The sequence below is a fragment of the Leptonychotes weddellii genome, chromosome 15 (assembly GCF_054177405.1).
Source record: "Leptonychotes weddellii isolate Sample4059 chromosome 15, ASM5417740v2, whole genome shotgun sequence".
In the NCBI taxonomy this organism is placed as follows: domain Eukaryota; kingdom Metazoa; phylum Chordata; class Mammalia; order Carnivora; family Phocidae; genus Leptonychotes; species Leptonychotes weddellii.
In genome coordinates this window covers 49,169,272-49,187,067 of record NC_138383.1, presented here as the reverse complement: position 1 = coordinate 49,187,067, position 17,796 = coordinate 49,169,272, and the positions used below count along the sequence as shown (strand labels likewise).

The 17,796-nt window shown below is 59.7% G+C and overlaps 4 protein-coding genes and 1 long non-coding RNA gene across 6 annotated transcripts in view; 3 read left to right on the top strand and 2 right to left on the bottom strand.

Moving 5' to 3' along the window:
• Positions 1-3,682, top strand: part of KDM6B (lysine demethylase 6B) — a 21,628-nt gene extending 17,946 nt beyond the window's left edge. Inside the window, exons 15-24 of the mRNA XM_081806011.1 lie at positions 9-95; positions 232-296; positions 379-450; positions 535-683; positions 827-941; positions 1,046-1,233; positions 1,379-1,520; positions 1,856-1,982; positions 2,069-2,239; positions 2,333-3,682. Coding sequence (XP_081662137.1) covers positions 9-95; positions 232-296; positions 379-450; positions 535-683; positions 827-941; positions 1,046-1,233; positions 1,379-1,520; positions 1,856-1,982; positions 2,069-2,239; positions 2,333-2,356 — 1,140 coding nt within the window. The 3' untranslated portion in view covers positions 2,357-3,682. The remainder of the gene's footprint in view (positions 1-8; positions 96-231; positions 297-378; positions 451-534; positions 684-826; positions 942-1,045; positions 1,234-1,378; positions 1,521-1,855; positions 1,983-2,068; positions 2,240-2,332) is intronic.
• Positions 3,683-3,908: 226 nt separating this feature from the next.
• On the top strand, positions 3,909-4,939 carry TMEM88 (transmembrane protein 88). Its single transcript, XM_006738885.3, has 2 exons — positions 3,909-4,156; positions 4,265-4,939. The coding sequence occupies exons 1-2, from the start codon at positions 3,947-3,949 to the stop codon at positions 4,532-4,534; spliced, it is 480 nt and encodes a 159-aa protein (XP_006738948.1). The 5' UTR covers positions 3,909-3,946; the 3' UTR covers positions 4,535-4,939.
• A 538-nt stretch (positions 4,940-5,477) lies between these two features.
• Positions 5,478-6,402, bottom strand: NAA38 (N-alpha-acetyltransferase 38, NatC auxiliary subunit). 2 transcript variants are annotated; one of them, XM_006738884.3, is made up of 3 exons: positions 6,171-6,402; positions 5,791-5,974; positions 5,478-5,632 (listed from the first exon to the last, which is right to left on the bottom strand). In XM_006738884.3, the coding sequence occupies exons 1-3, from the start codon at positions 6,249-6,251 to the stop codon at positions 5,520-5,522; spliced, it is 378 nt and encodes a 125-aa protein (XP_006738947.1). In that variant the 5' UTR covers positions 6,252-6,402; the 3' UTR covers positions 5,478-5,519. The 2 variants fall into 2 exon arrangements, with proteins under 2 accessions (XP_006738947.1, XP_006738946.1); XM_006738883.3 differs by having other exon boundaries at positions 5,791-6,211.
• A 390-nt stretch (positions 6,403-6,792) lies between these two features.
• CYB5D1 (cytochrome b5 domain containing 1) lies at positions 6,793-9,975 on the top strand. Its single transcript, XM_006738882.3, has 4 exons — positions 6,793-7,051; positions 7,149-7,225; positions 7,376-7,594; positions 8,162-9,975. The coding sequence occupies exons 1-4, from the start codon at positions 6,850-6,852 to the stop codon at positions 8,390-8,392; spliced, it is 729 nt and encodes a 242-aa protein (XP_006738945.1). The 5' UTR covers positions 6,793-6,849; the 3' UTR covers positions 8,393-9,975.
• Positions 8,429-17,780, bottom strand: LOC145717430 (uncharacterized). The gene is made up of 2 exons (XR_014140634.1): positions 10,543-17,780; positions 8,429-10,028 (listed from the first exon to the last, which is right to left on the bottom strand). It is a non-coding gene; the product is annotated as an uncharacterized LOC145717430 (long non-coding RNA).
• Between the last annotated feature and the right edge of the window lie 16 nt (positions 17,781-17,796).

Sequence of the window (17,796 nt, the reverse complement as noted above, 5' to 3'; positions counted from 1 at the left end):
CGCGGCAGATCTGGCCCTGCGAGAGCTCCCGTTCCCACACCACCATTGCCAAGTACGCGCAGTACCAGGCCTCGTCCTTCCAGGAGTCCCTGCAGGTGAGAGGCGCGCCCCTGGGCAGGCGCAGGGGGTCGGGATCCGCGGGCTGTGCCGGGGATGGGGCCGGGGGGAGGCGCGCTGCGGGGCGGGCGCTGACCCAGGCCTGCCCCTCCTCCCCGCGCTGTGGCCAAGCAGGAGGAGAAGGAGAGCGAGGACGAGGAGTCCGAGGAGCCCGACAGCACCACAGGAACTCCTCCCAGGTACGTCTTGTTTGGCCCTCCCCTTCCTGACTCCTTGCTTTCTCGGTGCTTCTCCACCAACCCGCGCTCTTTGCCTCGCCAGCAGCGCCCCGGACCCGAAGAACCATCACATCATCAAGTTTGGCACCAACATCGACCTGTCTGACGCCAAGAGGTCTGCGGGGCGGGGCCGGAGTGCCGCTGGGCGGGCAGAGTTGGGGGGGAGCCGCTCACTTCTGCTGCACCCTCGCCCCCGCAGGTGGAAGCCCCAGCTGCAGGAGCTGCTGAAGCTGCCCGCCTTCATGCGGGTCACATCCACGGGCAACATGCTGAGCCACGTGGGCCACACCATCCTGGGCATGAACACGGTGCAGCTGTACATGAAGGTCCCCGGCAGCCGAACGCCAGGTGCGCTCCTGGCCCGGGCGCGCGTGGGGGGCGGGGCTGCGGCCGGCGCTCCTCCGCCAGCCAATGAGGGCGCGAGGGCGGGCCGGGCGCCGAGCGCCGGCTCGGCCCAGGCCAGCCACGCCGTTCTCTGTCGCCCCCTGCAGGCCACCAGGAGAACAACAACTTCTGCTCCGTCAACATCAACATTGGCCCTGGCGACTGCGAGTGGTTCGCGGTGCACGAGCACTACTGGGAGACCATCAGCGCCTTCTGCGACCGGTGCGCGCCGCCCTGGCGCCCCCCCGCCCCAGTGCCCCTCCCCCGCAGGCCCGGCCCGGCCCCGGGTCCTCAGACTTCGCCCTGACCCTGTGGCCACCCCGCAGGCACGGCGTGGACTACCTGACTGGTTCCTGGTGGCCAATCCTGGACGATCTCTATGCTTCCAATATCCCTGTGTACCGCTTCGTGCAGCGCCCCGGAGACCTCGTGTGGATTAACGCGGGCACCGTGCACTGGGTGCAGGCCACCGGCTGGTGCAACAACATCGCCTGGAACGTGGGGCCCCTCACCGGTGAGAGGGTGGGGCCCGCGGCGAGTGAGCCCTGCGGGGAGGGGGGCGCCGGGCGGGAAGGGCCATCCCCCCCCATCTCCCTCCCCCCCCCCCCGCCGTGGTCCGGGATGGCCGGGCATCCTCAGTGCCCCCCTCTGGCCCGCAGCCTATCAGTACCAGCTGGCCCTGGAACGATACGAGTGGAACGAGGTGAAGAACGTCAAATCCATCGTGCCCATGATTCACGTGTCCTGGAACGTGGCTCGCACGGTCAAAATCAGCGACCCGGACTTGTTCAAGATGATCAAGTGAGGGCCCCATTTGGGAAGCAGCCCATCTCCACCCGACCTGGCCCCGCTCTTGTGCTTCCTGTTTGATTCCACCCAGTTTTCCACCTGCTTCTGCCCGCTTGCCCCCCCCCCCCCCGGGGGCCCCCGCGCTATCGGTGCGCTGGGGCGCCCGACAGGGGCCCCGCTCCCAGGCGCTTTCTTTTCCTCTGGTCCAAGTAGACAAGAGCCACATGAAATGTCAGCTGTGACAGATGCCCAGGTCAGGGACTGTGACCCGGCCTGGAGCGGGGAGGGCCCCCCCACTCCCCCCGCGCCGCCCGGCCTCACCGGCCCCTCGCGCCCCCCGCGCGCAGGTTCTGCCTCCTGCAGTCGATGAAGCACTGCCAGGTGCAGCGCGAGAGCCTGGTGCGCGCCGGCAAGAAGATCGCCTACCAGGGCCGGGTCAAGGACGAGCCCGCCTACTACTGCAACGAGTGCGACGTGAGTGGGCCCGCCCGCCCCCCGGCCCCCCCCCCCCCCGGCCCTGGGACTGCCCTCCCGCTGACGGCCCCTGCTCTGGGCCCCAGGTGGAGGTGTTCAACATCCTGTTCGTGACGAGCGAGAACGGCAGCCGCAACACGTACCTGGTGCACTGCGAGGCGTGCGCGCGGCGGCGGAGCGCGGGCCTGCAGGGCGTCGTGGTGCTGGAGCAATACCGCACCGAGGAGCTGGCGCAGGCCTACGACGCCTTCACGCTGGTGAGGCCCGGCGGGCGGGGCGGGGGGGGTCCCCCGGGGCGCCCCCGCCGCCGAGCCCGCCGCTGAGCCCCGGCGCCCGCTTTCTCCCCGCAGGCCCCCGCCGGCACGTCGCGATGAGGCCGGACGCCCCGCCCGCCCGCCCGCCGGGCGCCGCGGGGCCACCAGCACACGCCTGGGCTGGACCTAGGTCCCGCCTCTGGCCGGGAAGGGGGTCGGGCCCAGCCCTTCCACCCCATTGGCAGCTCCCCTTCACTTAATTTATTAAGAAAAAAAAAAATTTTTTTTTAACAAATAAGAGGAAAAAAGGAAAAAAAATGGGAGACGGGGGAGGGGGCTGGCAGCCCCTCGCCCACCAGCGCCTCCCCTCACCGACTTTGGCCTTCTAGCAACAGACACAACGACCAGGCTCCGGCGGCGGCGGGGGTCACATACGGGTTCCCTCACGCCTGCCAGCCGCCCGCCCGCCCGGCGCAGATGCACGCGGCTCGTGTATGTACATAGACGTTACGGCAGCCGAGGTTTTCATGAGATTCTTCTATGGGCTTTACCCCCCCCCCCGAACCTCCTTTTTTACTTCCAGCGCTAGCTGTGACCCTTGTACATGTCTCTGTTTCTTCACTTGGTTATGATTTGTATTTTCTGTTTTTTTTTGTTTTGTTGTTTTTTGGTTTTTAATTTATAACAGTCCCACTCACCTCTATTTATTCATTTTTGCGAAAACCCGACCTCCCGCATCCCCCCTCCCCGAAGCCATCCCGCCCGCCCCTCCGGGGACCGCCCCGCCGCCGGGCTCTCCCTGCGCCCCAGTGTGTGTCCGGGGCCGGCCCCGTCCGTCTCCGCCCGTCCGCCCGCGGCTCCAGCCGGGTTCTCATGGTGCTCAAACCCGCTCCCCTCCCCGACGTCCTGCACTTTCTCGGACCAGGCCCCCACTCCCGACCCGACCCCAACCCCGCCTGAGGGTGAGCGACTCCTGTACTGTAGGGGAAGAAGTGGGAACTGAAATGGTATTTTGTAAAAAAATAAAATAATAATAATAATAAATAAATAAAAAAAATTTAAAGTTTTAAAGAAAGAACTATGAGGAAAAGGAACCCCGTCCTTCCCAGCCCCGGCCAATTTTAAAAACACGGACCTTCCCCTCACCCCCCCCTCCCCACCCCACCGCCTCCCCTTTTCTTTTCAAGCGTGAACCAGCCCAGGGCCAGGGCCTCACTGGGGCAGGGACACCCCGGGATGAGTTTCTCTGGGGCTTTATTTTTGTTTCGTCGGTGGATTTTCTCTCCCACGCTGGGGCTGCGGAGGGCTGGGGGGTTTACAGCCCCGCCCCCTCGCACTGCACTGTCTCTCTGCCCCAGGGGCAGAGGGGTCTTCCCAACCCTACCCCTATTTTCGGTGATTTTTGTGTGAGAATATTAATATGAAAAATAAAATCAGAGAAAAACATCCGGCTTCGCTAACGTGCTGGGGCTCGCGGGGCGCGCGCGGGGAGGAGGGCTGCCCCGGCTGCGCAGACCCCGGCGGGGCGAGCCCCTCCCCGAGGCGCCTGTGGAATGTCCAGAGCGCTGGTCCGCTCCTCGGGATGGGGGGGTGCCTAATCCTGGAGCCGCATTCCAGGATAAGGGGGGGTGGGGAGAGGCTGGGCCGGGGGAGGGGCAGGAAAGAGGGCTATAAGGGCCGCGGCCCAGGCGGGCGGGAGCCAGGCAGGCCATGGCGGATGTCCCCGGGGCGCAGCGACCGGCTCCCGGCGGCGGCCCGGAGCCCCGGGACCCCCTGGACTGCTGGGCCTGCGCTGTGCTGGTCACGGCCCAGAACCTGCTGGTGGCTGCCTTCAACCTCCTGCTGCTGGCGCTGGTGCTGGGGACCATCCTGCTACCCGCTGTCACCATGCTAGGCTTCGGCTTCCTCTGCCACTCCCAGGTGAGCGCGGCCCTTCGCGGGGACGGTGGCGGTGGGGGTCTGCGGGCCACGGCTGCCCGCCCGGGCTGTCGGGCCTGGTGGGGCCTGACGCCTGCTCTCCTCCCGCAGTTCCTGCGCTCCCAGGCGCCCCCTTGCACTGCGCACCTGCGGGACCCGGGCTTCACGGCCCTGCTGGTCACCGGATTCCTGCTCCTCGTGCCGCTGCTCGTGCTGGCCCTGGCCAGCTACCGCCGCCTCTGCCTGCGCCTCCGCCTGGCCGACTGCCTCGTGCCCTACAGCCGGGCCCTCTACCGGCGCCGGCGCGCCCCGCAGCCGCGGCAGACCCGGGCCTCCCCGGGGCCCCAGGCCGCTCCCACGTCAGGGAAGGTCTGGGTCTGAGGACCCTCGAGTCAAGAACCACCCTGACGACTGCCCCCACTCCCAGGCGGCCCGAGGACTTGAAGCCCGGGGGTCTCCCGACCTGCCCCGCCCCCACCCTGCCTAAGCCGGGGTCCAGCACCGCCTCGGGGAACCGGAGCATCCGTGGACGAGAGCTGGCGGAAGGCCGCCACACCCCGGGAAACCCCCTCTCCTCCTCCTACCTAGATCTGAATCCTGGACATCTGGGCTGGACGCTGCACACCCCCCATCACTCCGCCCTCCCCTCCTCCTCCCTCAGGACGACGGAACCGCGTGTCCTCCTTGCCTGGTGCAGCTCTTCTAGTATTTACGGGCTGGGGGTGGGGGAGGCAGGTTGGAGGGGAAGGAGTGAGCACACATCAATAAAGAACGAACTGAACGCGTTCCTGGGATCCTGTGAGCACAGAGATGGCACAATTCCTGTCACCCCCGTCCTGTGCCCAGGAGCAGGAAACAAGCCGGGGCAGAGGGGCGGGGGCGCAAGACCGCATCCTTCGGCCGCCCGGGGGCCTTCCCTTATCGCGGTAGCCCGTTCTTCCTGGCCAGACCCCAGAGCTCTGTCCCTGACGCTGAAGTCACCTCCCCCCTCAACAGAGTGGAGAGGGCCCGGCCTCCGTCGCCTGCCCTGCTCCCCTTGGGGACCCGAGCCCGTTCTCTGACCCCAGCTTGGAGGAACTCGGTGTTGCCAGGCCGGGGAGGGAAACAATGGGCCTTCCGGAGCAGGATGACACCCCCTCCGGCCACAATGCTGGAGCAGCAGCGTGGGAGGGAAGATGGAGGGGCCCACCCTGGGCCCTGCTGGTCCTTAGTTCACCCCCACCCCCGAGCCAGAGGGAACCTCTGGCTCCCCTGCACGTCCAGGTTGGGGAAGGAGGGTTGAGAGTGCTCCCGACATCCCAGCGACACTCGGACACTAGGCACGTCGTTCCAGGTTTAATGGTCCGCAAAGCATGCGCGATCGAGGTCAGAGATAGGGAAGCCCTGCCAGGCTCTCCCTCTGCACCTCAATAGAAACGATGTGGTGGCCGGGTACCATGGCCAGGCCCAGTACACGGGGTTCCCCCGCCGAGAAGGAATCTGGAAAGAAGGGTCAGAGCATCAGGGAGGCAGGCCAGCGCCGGTCCCGCCCCTTCTAGCCCCAGAACACAGGGGTGCAGCCAGACACTGAGGGGACAGCGCCTTGCGGGGAGGCTCCGCCGCATTCCCAGGGGGCCGTGCATCCCCCGGGCACTGACCCGACGGCTTGAGGAACTCCTGCGCCGAGCCCAGGATGACATTGCAGTCGCGGTCGGTGCAGAGGAAGCAGCCGACCAGGGTCCGTCCATCTGTCATGCGAATGCGCATAGTCTTGTTGAGCAGCGCCTCCAGCTGCTGCCGGGCCCGCGCGGCCGGCGAGTCCTCGCGCTCCCCGTCCGAGTCCTGCGCGGGGCGCGACACGCGCTGAGACGGCACCGCCCCGGCGGCCGCCCACCCGCGGAACCACAGCTCCCGACAGCCCGCGGGGCGCTCCCACCGAGCCCAGAGGCTGCCGGGAGCCGCAGTTCCCCCTCCGGCCCCCCACTCCCATCTTGCTCCCAGGCTGCCCCTCGATCCCAGAACCCCAACCCGCGCTAACCCCGGCGCTGGAGCTGCTCTGACGCCGGCTGCAACAGCCATTCTCCTCTCGTAGCAGCATGGTTGGTCCAGCTCCGGCCATTTGCCCCGGGGCCTCCTCTGGGCCCTTCAACTTCCTAAGAAGCTTTCGGGTCCGGCGGTCTGAGATCTCGCGAGCGCTCCCGACCTCTTTTCTTTCGCGAGATCACCTCTCCTCCCCCTCGTCGTCTCCTGGGCAACTGCAGAGATCTCGCGAGCTCCTCCTACTTCTCCGGCGCCGGATGTCTTAAGATATCGCGAGAAGTTTCACCGCTTTAGTTTCATACAGACCCTTCAGGAAGCCGGGAATTTAGCGAGACACTTTTTCTCGTAATCACACTCCACCCCATACTCCCTTGCTTCTCTGCTTCGCCAGTCAGTCCTAAATATCCCCTCCCGTCCAGACCACTCTGAAGACGGAGGGCGTTCGCTTTCCCCCGGACCTCTGGAGGACGCAACTCAATTCCTTGAAAGCCAGACTCAGACTACATTTCCCGTGAGCGCGCACAGCCCCCGCCCAGTGTTTGATCTCGGTAGACGGTGGCCGGAAAGGGACAATGGTTTCCATGTCAGCGGACCAACGCGCTCGCGAGGGGGAAGATGCAGTGAGTGAGTCAGTGAGTCAGTGAGTCAGTGAGTGAGTGCGTGCGTGCTGAGGGGCGATGAAGCAACCAGAGACGCAGGTGGCCGACGGTGCAAGAGCCGTGCCGCGCCGGGGCCTCGTGGGGGGGCCAGACTTCGAGTTTTTCCGGCGTCGCTATTTCACGCCGGCCGAGGTGGCCCAACACAACGCGCCGGAAGACCTGTGGGTGTCCTACCTGGGCTCCGTGTACGATCTGACGCCGTTGGCTCGCAAGTACAAGGGTAAGGGCCGCGCTCTGGGCCAGGGTCAGGGTGTGCGTCGCGGGGCAGGTGCCTGGTTCGTGCGCGGCGGGCGCTGACGGCGGCTGCTCCTTCCCAGGAGACCTGCTGCTAAAACCCATCGTGGAAGTTGCCGGCCAGGACATCAGCCACTGGTTCGATCCGAAGACCAGAGACGTGAGTTCTGCCGGAACCCGGGGTGGGGGTGGGGGGGTGGAATGGGACCGCGGGACCGCGGGACCGCGGGGTGGGGAGGAAAGGCGGGAGCTGGCCGGAGTCGGAGGTCGTGACTGCCCCGAGGCCCCTCTCCCGATCCCTGCGTTAAAGATCCGCAAGCACGTCGATCCGCTGACCGGTACCCTGAGATACCGCACCCCCCGGGGCCGCTTTCTGCACGTCCCGCCTCAGCTGCCGCGTTCGGACTGGGCCAATGATTTCGGGAAGCCCTGGTGGCAGGGGGTGCGTTATGAGGTGGGGCGGCTGTCTGCCAAGACCCGCAACATCCGCATCATTAACACGCTCACGTCGCAGGAGCACGCGCTGGAGGTGAGAACTGGTGCCTGCGGGCAGGTCAGAGGAAACTGGGAATCCCAGCAACTCTCCCAGGAGATCTTCAGGCCGTTGGCTCTCCAGAGCCAGTGGGAGCAGTATTTTCCCCCTCTTTAGGGGTAACCGAGGAGAGCAGACCACCTAGGTCTGCGGGGTTGGGAATGGAGGAGTGGCCGGATCACAGGGTACAAGAGAGGCCCTCATAAGCCCCGGGTCAGCAGTTCATGCACCCTAGTGATGGTGGTCCTCGGAAGCACTCCCATGCTGTGTTTTGGATAGTAGTTGCAACCGGACTCTCTTATTAATGTTCTCTGTGGAAGGGATGAAGGGAGGGGGCAGTGACTCTGACCCTTTAGGGCCCTCCGCCGTATGCTGGAGCTCCAGCTTCGTTTGGGGGACTGGGAAGTGCCTAAAAATATTATCTGCCAAGGGAGGCACTCTGAGCCCAGCACGATCATCTGCGCTCCGGGCCTTGGCTTGGGGCGCGGGTCTGTGTGTGTGTGTGTGTGTGTGTGTGTGTCCCATCCAGAATCCTGGGGGGTGGGGCGCTTTCATGTTCTGCAGGTGGGGGCCCAGGAATCAATGTGGGAAATCCTGCACCGCTGTCTCCCCTTTAATGCACATGCTGCCAGCTATACATGGAAATATGAGGGGAAGAAACTGAACATGGATTATACCCTGGAAGAGAATGGGATCCGGGATGAGGATGAAGAATTTGACTATCTCAACATGGACGGTACACTCTACACACCTGCAATACTGCTCTACTTCGACGATGACCTCACAGAGCTATAGGGTTGGAGACGAAGGCTTGTGTGGACTCAAGATGTATTTTGAGTTTGGCCGTATCTGTGTCCTGTAGGTGGGGGAGGGGGCGGAGGGCTGGACATAGACCTCCACTCCGATCTGGGAACTGGCCTGTGGTTCCCGCGTCCTTCTGAAGTGTACAGGTCCTATTTCCCAGTCCCGCTGTGATTTGTTCAAAGTTAGGGAGAATGCTAGAAGCACGTTCATTAATTCTCAGGAGTGACATGAGAAGATAAAGTATCTTGGGTTAGGGAGACAGCCAGAGCTCAGGCAGAACTTTTTGACAGTCGGAGAAGAAGCCCTACACAGGGATGAGGGATGGGAGAACTTGTATGGCAGTGATGGGAACGGGGACGGCTGCGAGAGGATGGGATTTCCACAGACAGGAACAGGAAGTGTCTATTGCTGGCCATACAAAGCTGGCTGATCTGCCTTCTGAAGAGTACTTGCTAGTTGGAACCCCAAAGGGAAGAAAGGAAGTGAAGGGTTAGTCGGTAGTTCAGGCTAGACCTTATGCTATGTGCTTTGTATACCCTTTTTAATGCAGCTACTCTCTAAGGTGGGTGCCGTCACCACGATCTTACACAGAAGTCTTTTTGAAGCTAAGAAAGATTTTTTTTCCTATTTGGCTTCCGTAAGCGATCGATGACCCCGGGCAGCATCCCATCCAGCAAGTAGAGGGGAGCTCCCTAAGCTCGGCAAGATTTAGTAGCAGGAAGGCACACTGGTTAGTGGCCAGGATGCAAACTCAAGTCTAAATCCAAAGTTCGTGTTCTTTCAGGGTAGAGAGAGGATCTCACTGTCCTAGGCTCGTCCCAAAGACAGCCGCCATGGGGGGTGGTGGCCAGATTTGTCTCCTTTAACCCCGGCAGGGGAGGGGAATGAGGATGACAGGCAGCACCCCCACCCGCGGAGTCTCCTACCCGCAGCACCTCCTGCCAGAAACGCCCCCCTCTCCTCGCACCCCCGTCACTCTCCAAGGAGATCCTAGCTCCTAAATGCCTCTGGGATGCATCCTCTTCCTCACTGCTTGTCCAGACCGCTGTGCAGACGTCCTCACCAGCCCCCCACTTCCGCGTCCGCCCCCGACCCCCCACGCAGTAGTCCGAGTGAGCGCTGAGAACCAAACCCAGCATCTGACTTGCCTTCCTTCGGAGTCTTCAGTGGCTTCCGGGTGCTTTGGGAATAAGGTCCTGTCCATCTGAAGACGCTGCACGAACCGGCCGGTGCCCCCCTTGCGTGCCTCACCTCTGTTCCCTGTGTCCCAGCCGCTGGGGCTGTCTCCGTGACCCAGAGCCCTAACACACCGTTCCCTCTGCCTCCACACTCTTCCTCCCGTCCCCCACCTAGCTGACCCTAAATGTTTCTTCCTCAGGAGCTTTTCTGATTTCTTGGTGTAGAAAGCAAGATTTTCCATTAGATCGTCTCTCAGCATCACACTTATTCCAGAGTACTTATTCCAGTGTTGGTTTTAAGATTATGGATGTGAGACGGCCATCTGGGTCACCGCCGGGTTCCCAGTGTTGGGCGCACAGTCGCTGCTCAATAAATGTTGATGGGATGACCTCCAATGTTGAGTGAACTCATCTGTCCATAGTAACTAGTGTGGATGGGACGCTGTGACCTGGGAGGCAAGGCGAGACCAAGAAGTAGGACGTCGGGCAGCTGTGGCAGCTTCTCTGTCCTGGTTCCCCTCAGAACGAGACCAAACCCTAGAGGCCTTCCTCTGCCCAGATTTGGGGGGAAATCCACCTGCCATTCCCCCATATGGCCATCAGGTGGCGGTCGTCGCCCACAGAGTCGGGGGCGGGGGCGGGGGGAGGGGGGACAAGGGGGGGAAAACCCGCCCAAGTTCTAAAGAGGTTACAATCAAAGGGGGCTCCCTGGAATGTACAGGTGGGAGGAAGGATCTGAAAAAGGAAACACCACATGGCTCCTGTTTTTTTAGCATTTGGCTACATTCTGGTCTGTATTTTGTCCACCAGGAGTAAAGTTTGAGGAATAAAACCCATGGGATGGCGCAGGTAGGGGCTCTGATTACAGGTGTGGGTGTGTTCAGGGCCAAGTGCAGAGCTGCGGACGGAATAAAGAGCACGCATTTCAAAGAGAATACAGTACATTCCCTTAGTAACACTTACCGACGTGTGTGCGTGTGTGTAAAGCTTTTCCCGAGGCACTACCTTGTTGTTCTCTACAAATCCAAGGCTGGCTGTTTGCATGAGGAGTATGTAAATATTGCCTCGGCCAAAAATCTAGAAAGTACATAGCACATGAGCGTGGGGTCCAAGTCCTCTTGCGGTGACCTCTTCCGTTTTGGAGCGGGGTGGGGTGACAGTTGGAATACTGAACGCTGCCCATCCTCAGGAAACCATAGCGACTTCAAAGGACTCAACTGGCGGATTTCCCTTGAGCTGCCGTCCCTGTGAGCACAGATCACTGAGGAGAGCAAAGGCCCGTATGTCCTCGCAGGGGCCGCCTTCTCAATGGGATAAAACATACACACATGAAAAGGTAAGTGAAGACAGTACCCAATAAAGGACCAAATTATGGTCCAGAAAACGTTTCCACCCTCAGGGCAAGTCGCAAGTGGATTCTTCACCTGGATCTCCAGAAGTGCTGAGGTGGTTTCTAAATCGTGTGTCTGTGTGTGTGTTTGCACGTGTGCGCAAGCTCAGATACGTATTATTTTGGAGAAAGGTGCTATCATTTCCATGAGTCTCAAAATGGCCCAATCCTCTGCCCCGACATAGTACACACACACAAACGGGTCATTTAAAGTGACGTGTGAAAGGTGCTAATATATGTAGTCCCGGGACTCTGAGCACCCGTCTCAGTGCTCTACCTCGACTCTTACACCTGTGTTCCCGTGGCAGCAATTCCTAAAGCTTTAACCCTGGGGGCGAAGTTTAGGACTAGTCTGAAACCTTTTAGTACTGCCCCCGATTCCGATCTGGATGCACACTGGAGCAGAGGGAGGGGATCTCTCATTTAGTCTTGACCCCAATGCCCAGACACCGGCGGCAGGTTAAGGTTGACGGGCCCAGCCCCGCACAGCCGAGTTTGGGTAAACCCCATGGACATTGTTGCTATCGGGACGGCCTCCACCATCTGACTCAGTCATCTCTGCGCCCGCAACAGCCCCCGAATGCCCGGCGTGGAGTGGCAATAAAGACACACCTGTATTCATCATCCAGGAATGAACGGTCCACGTAAGCCCTGCTCTTTGAAATGTTGGAACTCGGGCCATACGACGCAGAACACGTGAAGGTCTTGCCGCTTGCCCGCCCTGGCCATTTGAAGAGAGCTGCAGAGAGGTGGAGAGTCACATCTGTGCTGGTGAGTCCTGCCGGCCCTCCTCTGGAGCAGTGAGCAAGATGAAATGTCCCCCTGCCCTTAGCGGACAGCCCCTCCGGGCAGACCTTCCTCCACCCCAGCGGGTCACTGAGAACGGATCCCGTGCAAAGAACAGAAGGCTCAGTGCTCGGACCTAACTACCAAGAGTTCGTTTTTCTCAAATAAGAGTCTGTGGTGCCATCATTCCACAGGGCAGCTCTGGGCCTCACGTTTGTCGCTGGTCTCGCTTCTCTACTTCGGGCCCGCGCCGTGGGCAGGAAGGGGGGAAGGGGGGAAGGGGGGAGGCGGCAAGGGCGGGGCCTAGATGCAAGCACTCATTTTGCCAGCAGTCCTTCGAAGACTTCTGAGCACATCTCACTGGTGGGACGTGGGTGGCACAGGACCCTTGGCTGCGAGGGATGTGGGATGACGTCCACAACAAGAGCAGGGACGGCTGCTGCGGAGGGACCGTCCGGACACCGGGTCGGGACCAGGTCGGGACCTGCGAGGGCTTCCGCGACGGCTTCCGCGACTCACGCGCGCGGGCTGCTCGTCCATTCGTTAACCACACAAAGTTATCAGGCGCTTTGTGCGCGGCCCTGTTTCGGGTCCTGGGGATGCAGAAGTGAGGGTCAGGCACTGGGACCCGACACGCAGAGACAGGGTCGCTGCAGATGGGACCGAAAGCTGTATGCTGTAGATGCACGCGCGCACCTACTATAAAACAGACACACAACCACGGGAGAGAGTGACGGTCGGCGGCTCCGGGGCTCGCCCGGACGCTGCCGCCGGCCGGTCTGTGTTGCCTGGAGATCTGCGTGCACCTGCATTCATCACTTACTCATTCACCCGCCTCACAACAAACCGAAGTACTGAGGACCCGGAGGCAGAGAGAGATGAACGAACTTGCCAAAGGTCACACAACTACACGGTGAGTAGCCGCGCCCCCCGCTGTGGGACACAGGACGCACACAGGACGCGGGGCCAGCTGCCTGTGGGACCTGCCTGTCGCTGCACATCAAAGCCAGCCTTCAAACAGCCCCCGATCTTTATTTTGCTAACAGACCTGGGATGTGGGCAGCGTTCCGTGGGGACCCCGCCCGGTGTACTGCCCTGAGCTGCAGGATCCACTTGCAAGTGGCTCAGTGGCACCGCTGGCAGGTGCTGTTGGCCGTGGACACCCGTTGTGTGGCCCCCCCACGGGGCAGCGTGGCCTTCCCCCACCCCCCCACCGTGGCAGCCGGACACCGAGAGCAGGTAGCTCCAGACAAGTAGAAGGAAGCCGGCCTCCAATCCAGGGGGAGGGAGCGAGGCCTCCGGCTCAGAGGGAAGGGGCCAAAGTTACAAAACGCGGGCTGGGCGGCAGATCTTACTTCTGAAACCCCCCCAGGCTCCCTTCTGGCAGGGCCTTGTCCCATGCTGTCCCCTGCGCCGAACGCCCCACCCCTCACTGCTGGCTTGGTCAGCTCCTTCCCCTTAAGAGGCTCTGCTTAGTGTCATCTCCTCGGGGGAGTCTTCCCTGACCCCTCCAACCGTGTCAAACATTCCCTCCCTCCCTCTCAATGCAATGCAAGTATTTAGTGTTAATTCAGTTTAATGTCCACCTTCCTCCCTTCTTAGACTCAAAGCTCTAGGAGGGCAGACAGCTGGCCCATATTTGCCACTGAGTACCCAGCACCTCCCTCTCTCGGTGCTCAGCCCAGGGCAGTCACTCAAGATTCATAAAAGGAACAGAGGTGAAAGGCTAAGTACGAGGTGCCTCAGGAACATCCAACCCCAGCCTGGGGAGATCAGTGAAGGCTTTCGGGACAGGCATCACCTCCAGCTGAGGCCCGAAGGGACCAGGGAGTCGAGGGATAAGCAGGAGAGGACAGAAGGCTTCCTGCAAAGAATAAACAGCACAGAGTTTAGGGGTAAGAGTGGCGAGCTGGGGAGCAGAGGGCAAAGCTAAGAGACAGTGGCTGGGGAGGGTGGGCGATGAGGGGTGTGGAGGCCAGACCAGGTCAACTGAGGCTTTGTAAACCTGGCTTTTGTTTGTTCATTTGTTGAGATATAGCTCACACACTATAAAAGTCACCCTTTCAAAGTGTACAGTTCAGGGTTAAGCGTTTTCTAGGGAGAATAGCACAATCAGATTTGCATGGTAAAGAGGTGACCTGCCTACAATGTCAAGAGAACGGACTGGAGGGGAGAAAAGTGGGGACAGATCCAGGAGAGGGATGGAGGCGGTGGGGACTAAGTTCGGGGCTGCGGAGGTCAAAGTAGATGGCCAGAAGTGAAGGCAGAATCACCTGGCTCCATAATTTCCTGGAGGCAGGTCTGGGGCAGAGGGAGGAGACCAGGATGATACTCCATTGTCTGGCCCTGGGGGACCGAGAGGATGAAGAGTCGGCCGACGGAGAAGGGGACTCTGATGGGGGAAGAAGGTGATGTGTTGTGAGTTGGCCGTGAAGTCACTTTGGGGCACACAAATCACAGGCGGTCCGTGGCACGGGGTCCCGGAAGAGCGCTCAGGGCCGGCGTGTGAGGTGTGAGGATTGCCACCTGCGGGGATGAGCCCCTGCTCGAGGATGGAGAAGAGCCAGAGCGCAGAGAGTGACCGAAGACAATGGTGGAAGCCGAAGAGAGCATCAGAGAGGAGGGGGTGGTAAACGCTGTGAGGCGGTCTATCGAGGTCAAGACCAGGACTCGGCTGTCCCCGGACGGAGCCAACAGCGAAATGGTCGTACGTCAGAGAAGGCGGGCTGTCGTTGGATGAGGCATGACCGGATGGTCGCAGAAGGAATCCAGCTGCAGAGGCTTTGGGACCACGCGCAGAATACTTTCCTTTCTTCAGACCCCGTTTCTTTAGCTGTCAGCTATGAGTAACAGAAGTAAGCGTTCCCAAAGGACAACAAGCATAAACCAGGACACGGTCACGCTACACGGAAGCTCCCTTCCAGCGTTGTTGGGAAGACTGAATGAGCTAGAGTATGGGAGAACGCCCAGCAGCGCCCAAGGCCTTTTGAACAGGCACCCCCAAATTTTCGTTTTCTTCTCCTTTCCATGTGCCAGCCAGAATTTCGTCACGCATGCTTCTTGAGGGACTTCCTGGGATTTGGCGTTACTCAGCATCCAGGTGACATCTGTCACGGTTAGAGACCTGGTAGGCTGTATCTGGGACTAACATTTGGTTTCCAACCCAACAAAAGTGTTTGTGCCTCCACTGGGAGAACTGGGCCCAACAGAACCTGGCTCGTTTCCTATATTCTCGGGTTGGGCTTGTGTATAGGAAGCAGGAGAGAGCCTGGAAATGGGGCCAACTGTTGGGAGCAGAAGCTACAGGCAGCCCTTAGCTCCTTCAGGGCAAGTGCTGTTCGTACCTCAGGCCGCAAATCCTCTCACCTTCAGCTGCGTTAAGTGAATCTCTCTACGGTGAGAAACGGTCCACAGTATATGGGATTGTTTAGGGTAAGAGCTACCAACTGTCTGGCATCTTGCAGCCCGCGCTCTCTGCAAGTTTAGCTCTCCTGATGCTCCCGACGGTCCTGTGAGGGAGGCCCTGACCTCCCTGTGTCACACACGGAGGGCTGGGCCTGAGGGAGAAGTCACTCGCCCAAGGTCGCTTTCTAAGTGGAAGAGCTGGGTTTGCAGGTGCGACCCGACCCCCAAGCTCAAAGTCTAACGGAGGGAGTGGGTGACTTCATTACTTGGCTCTCGACTACATATTAGGAGTTACGCAGTTTGGAATATAGAATCTTTTGGGGAAAAAAAAGTTGATTTTTGTTTACTAATCATATCTAATTTAGTCTAAAATTAGAGTGACTTTTGGAGTGCCTGGGTGGCTCAGAGGGTTGAGCGTCTGACTCTTGATTTCAGCTCAGGTCATGATCTCATGGGTTGTGGGATCGAGCCCCGTGTCGGGTTCCATGCTCTGCAGGGAGTCAGTCTGCTTGAGGATTCTTTCTCTTTCTCCTCCTGCCCCTCTCCCTGCTCGCACACGTGCGCACACGCTCTCTCTCTCTAAAGTAGATAAATATATCTTAAATAAATAAATAAAAACAAAATGACTCTCGTTGTCCAGAGAGCTCGATGGCTAAAAGGCCCAAGAGCAGGCCAAGGGGCAGGACGGAGCCAGCTTGGGGTTGGCACTGACCATGACAAAGCTATAATCTGAGAGACAGGTATCAGCCAGGAAAGGTGTCAGGGCAATTCTGCTCAGACAACTGGGCTTGACGTTAGAGGGCATTTCTAGCTAGCCAGCCAATGGAGAAGGAGTAAGACATTGTTAAAAGGCAATGTCAAAAGGGAGGAAAGGGTTGCTTTTGGCCATTTCGTACAGGACCCTACAGTTTCCATGACCATGGTCAATCGGCGCGGGTCTAAAAGAAACAGTGAAGAGAAAGACCACTGATTTGGGGCTTAGAGCTTCCTCCTCAACGAAGAGCAAGGGAACGGATTTCGCTAAAAGCCAGCAATAGAAGTGTAAGCAGATGTGAGATCACAGAAGCCGAGCAAGGACTATTTCAAGAAGGGGGTGGCAAGTGAAGAACTCAGAAATAGCCTCTGTATCGGCAGCCCGGGGGCTGTTGGCCGCCTGCAGGTCGTTCTTCCAGGAGGCGCGGCTGTGGGTGGGCACAGGGAGGTAGGGTGGCAGCTGGGGGGGCGGCGGGAGTCCAGAGGACTTCTTTTAAAGACAAGGAGATGTGGTTGAGAAGGAGCAAGTAGAAGGGGAGGTAAGGGAGCGCTGCGGGGTCTCCGGGAACCATTAGTCCCTGAGGAGGCGGCAGGGGTGGGAGGCAGAGCCCCGGGCCCGCAGGGACCAGCTTCAGACGGGACCAAGAGGAGGGAGGAGGGAAATCCACAAGCTCAGTGTCTGAGTGTCTCAGTGCTACGGCTTCCAGGGAGCTCTCATCTGATGATCTGGCTCCTGGAAGGGGAGGATAAGGTTTCCTCCTGGAGTAGGAAGGTGGAGGAGGTCTGAGGAATGCGAGGAAGGTTTGGAAAAGTCACCACGGGGAACTGAAAGGCGGCGGCGGGCTAGGGAAAAGGATTTCTGAGCAGGGACGCTGGTCAGCAGGGGCATAGAGGGGTCCTTGGGCAGCGCTGTGCATGCTGGGTATAAAGAGGCAGCAGAAGCGGCCACGGTTTGAGGTGGGTGGGAGGAGGTCAAGGACAGGACACCAAGACACCTGGCAAGACAGTGGCTGAAATGACAGAGCATGGGCTCTAAGCTGGATGGGGATAATGGGTGGTGAAGGCACTAGAGTGTCTTTCAGGTCCAAGAAAAGCAGAGAGATGAGAGCTGGAGGGACAGAAAGTTATAGGCAAAGCAGGGGGCTTGAAACTAGAATTTCAGAAGAGGTGAGTGCAGAGGTGGGACAGGTGTGGAATGGAGAGAAAGGTCTTTGGTTAGGGAGTCGAGGGCAGGACTGAGTCAGGTGCCCGTCTTCAGTGAATGAGGGGGCAGGACCAGGGCGAGCACACATGGCCAGGAAGAGAGGCGCTGGGGGCCCAGCCAGGCTGTAGAAGCTTAGAGCGGGGCTTTGTCACCTGGGATGGGGGACCTGGAGTCAACCCCGGAGATGAGGAAATAGATTCCTTTGGGGCGCCTGGGTGGCCCAGTCCGTTAAGCGTCTGCCTTCGGCTCAGGTCGTGATCCCAGGGTCCTGGGATCGAGCCCCACATCGGGCTCCCTGCTCAGCGGGGAGCCCGCTTCTCCCTCTCCCTCTGCTTGCCCGCCCCCTGCTCATGCTCTCGCTCCCTTTCTCTCTAATAAATAAATAAAATCTTAAAAAAAAAATAGATTCCTTTACGTATGTGGTCTCCAGACTTGTTTGCCACATTACTGTAAACTATTTTTTGGAAACTACCGAACTTTGTGACCAAATATTTGATGGCACCTCCTATTCTTTCTTCCCGTATGTCTTTTAAAGTTTTTTTAAGCTTAGTCTTATTTTTCATTGTAGAACATGGGCTCTTCACAGAAAATTCCAGGTAGGCAAGCATAAAGATGCAAAACAAAATCACTCTTACTCTATCACTCAGCAGAAACCACTCTTAGCATCTTTTTTTTTTTT

Bases quoted from the DNA above. Each gene is read 5' to 3' on its own strand.
- NAA38 (XM_006738883.3), bottom strand. From the start codon at position 6,211: ATGGCTGTTGCAGCCGGCGTCAGAGCAGCTCCAGCGCCGGGGTTAGCG. The intron at 5,633-5,790 runs GTCAGTGCCCGG...CCTTCTTTCCAG, and splicing joins GGAGTTCCTCAAGCCGTCGG to ATTCCTTCTCGGCGGGGGAA.
- TMEM88 (XM_006738885.3), top strand. From the start codon at position 3,947: ATGGCGGATGTCCCCGGGGCGCAGCGACCGGCTCCCGGCGGCGGCCCG. The intron at 4,157-4,264 runs GTGAGCGCGGCC...CTCCTCCCGCAG, and splicing joins GCTTCCTCTGCCACTCCCAG to TTCCTGCGCTCCCAGGCGCC.
- CYB5D1 (XM_006738882.3), top strand. From the start codon at position 6,850: ATGAAGCAACCAGAGACGCAGGTGGCCGACGGTGCAAGAGCCGTGCCG. The intron at 7,052-7,148 runs GTAAGGGCCGCG...GCTCCTTCCCAG, and splicing joins GTTGGCTCGCAAGTACAAGG to GAGACCTGCTGCTAAAACCC. The intron at 7,226-7,375 runs GTGAGTTCTGCC...CCTGCGTTAAAG, and splicing joins TCGATCCGAAGACCAGAGAC to ATCCGCAAGCACGTCGATCC.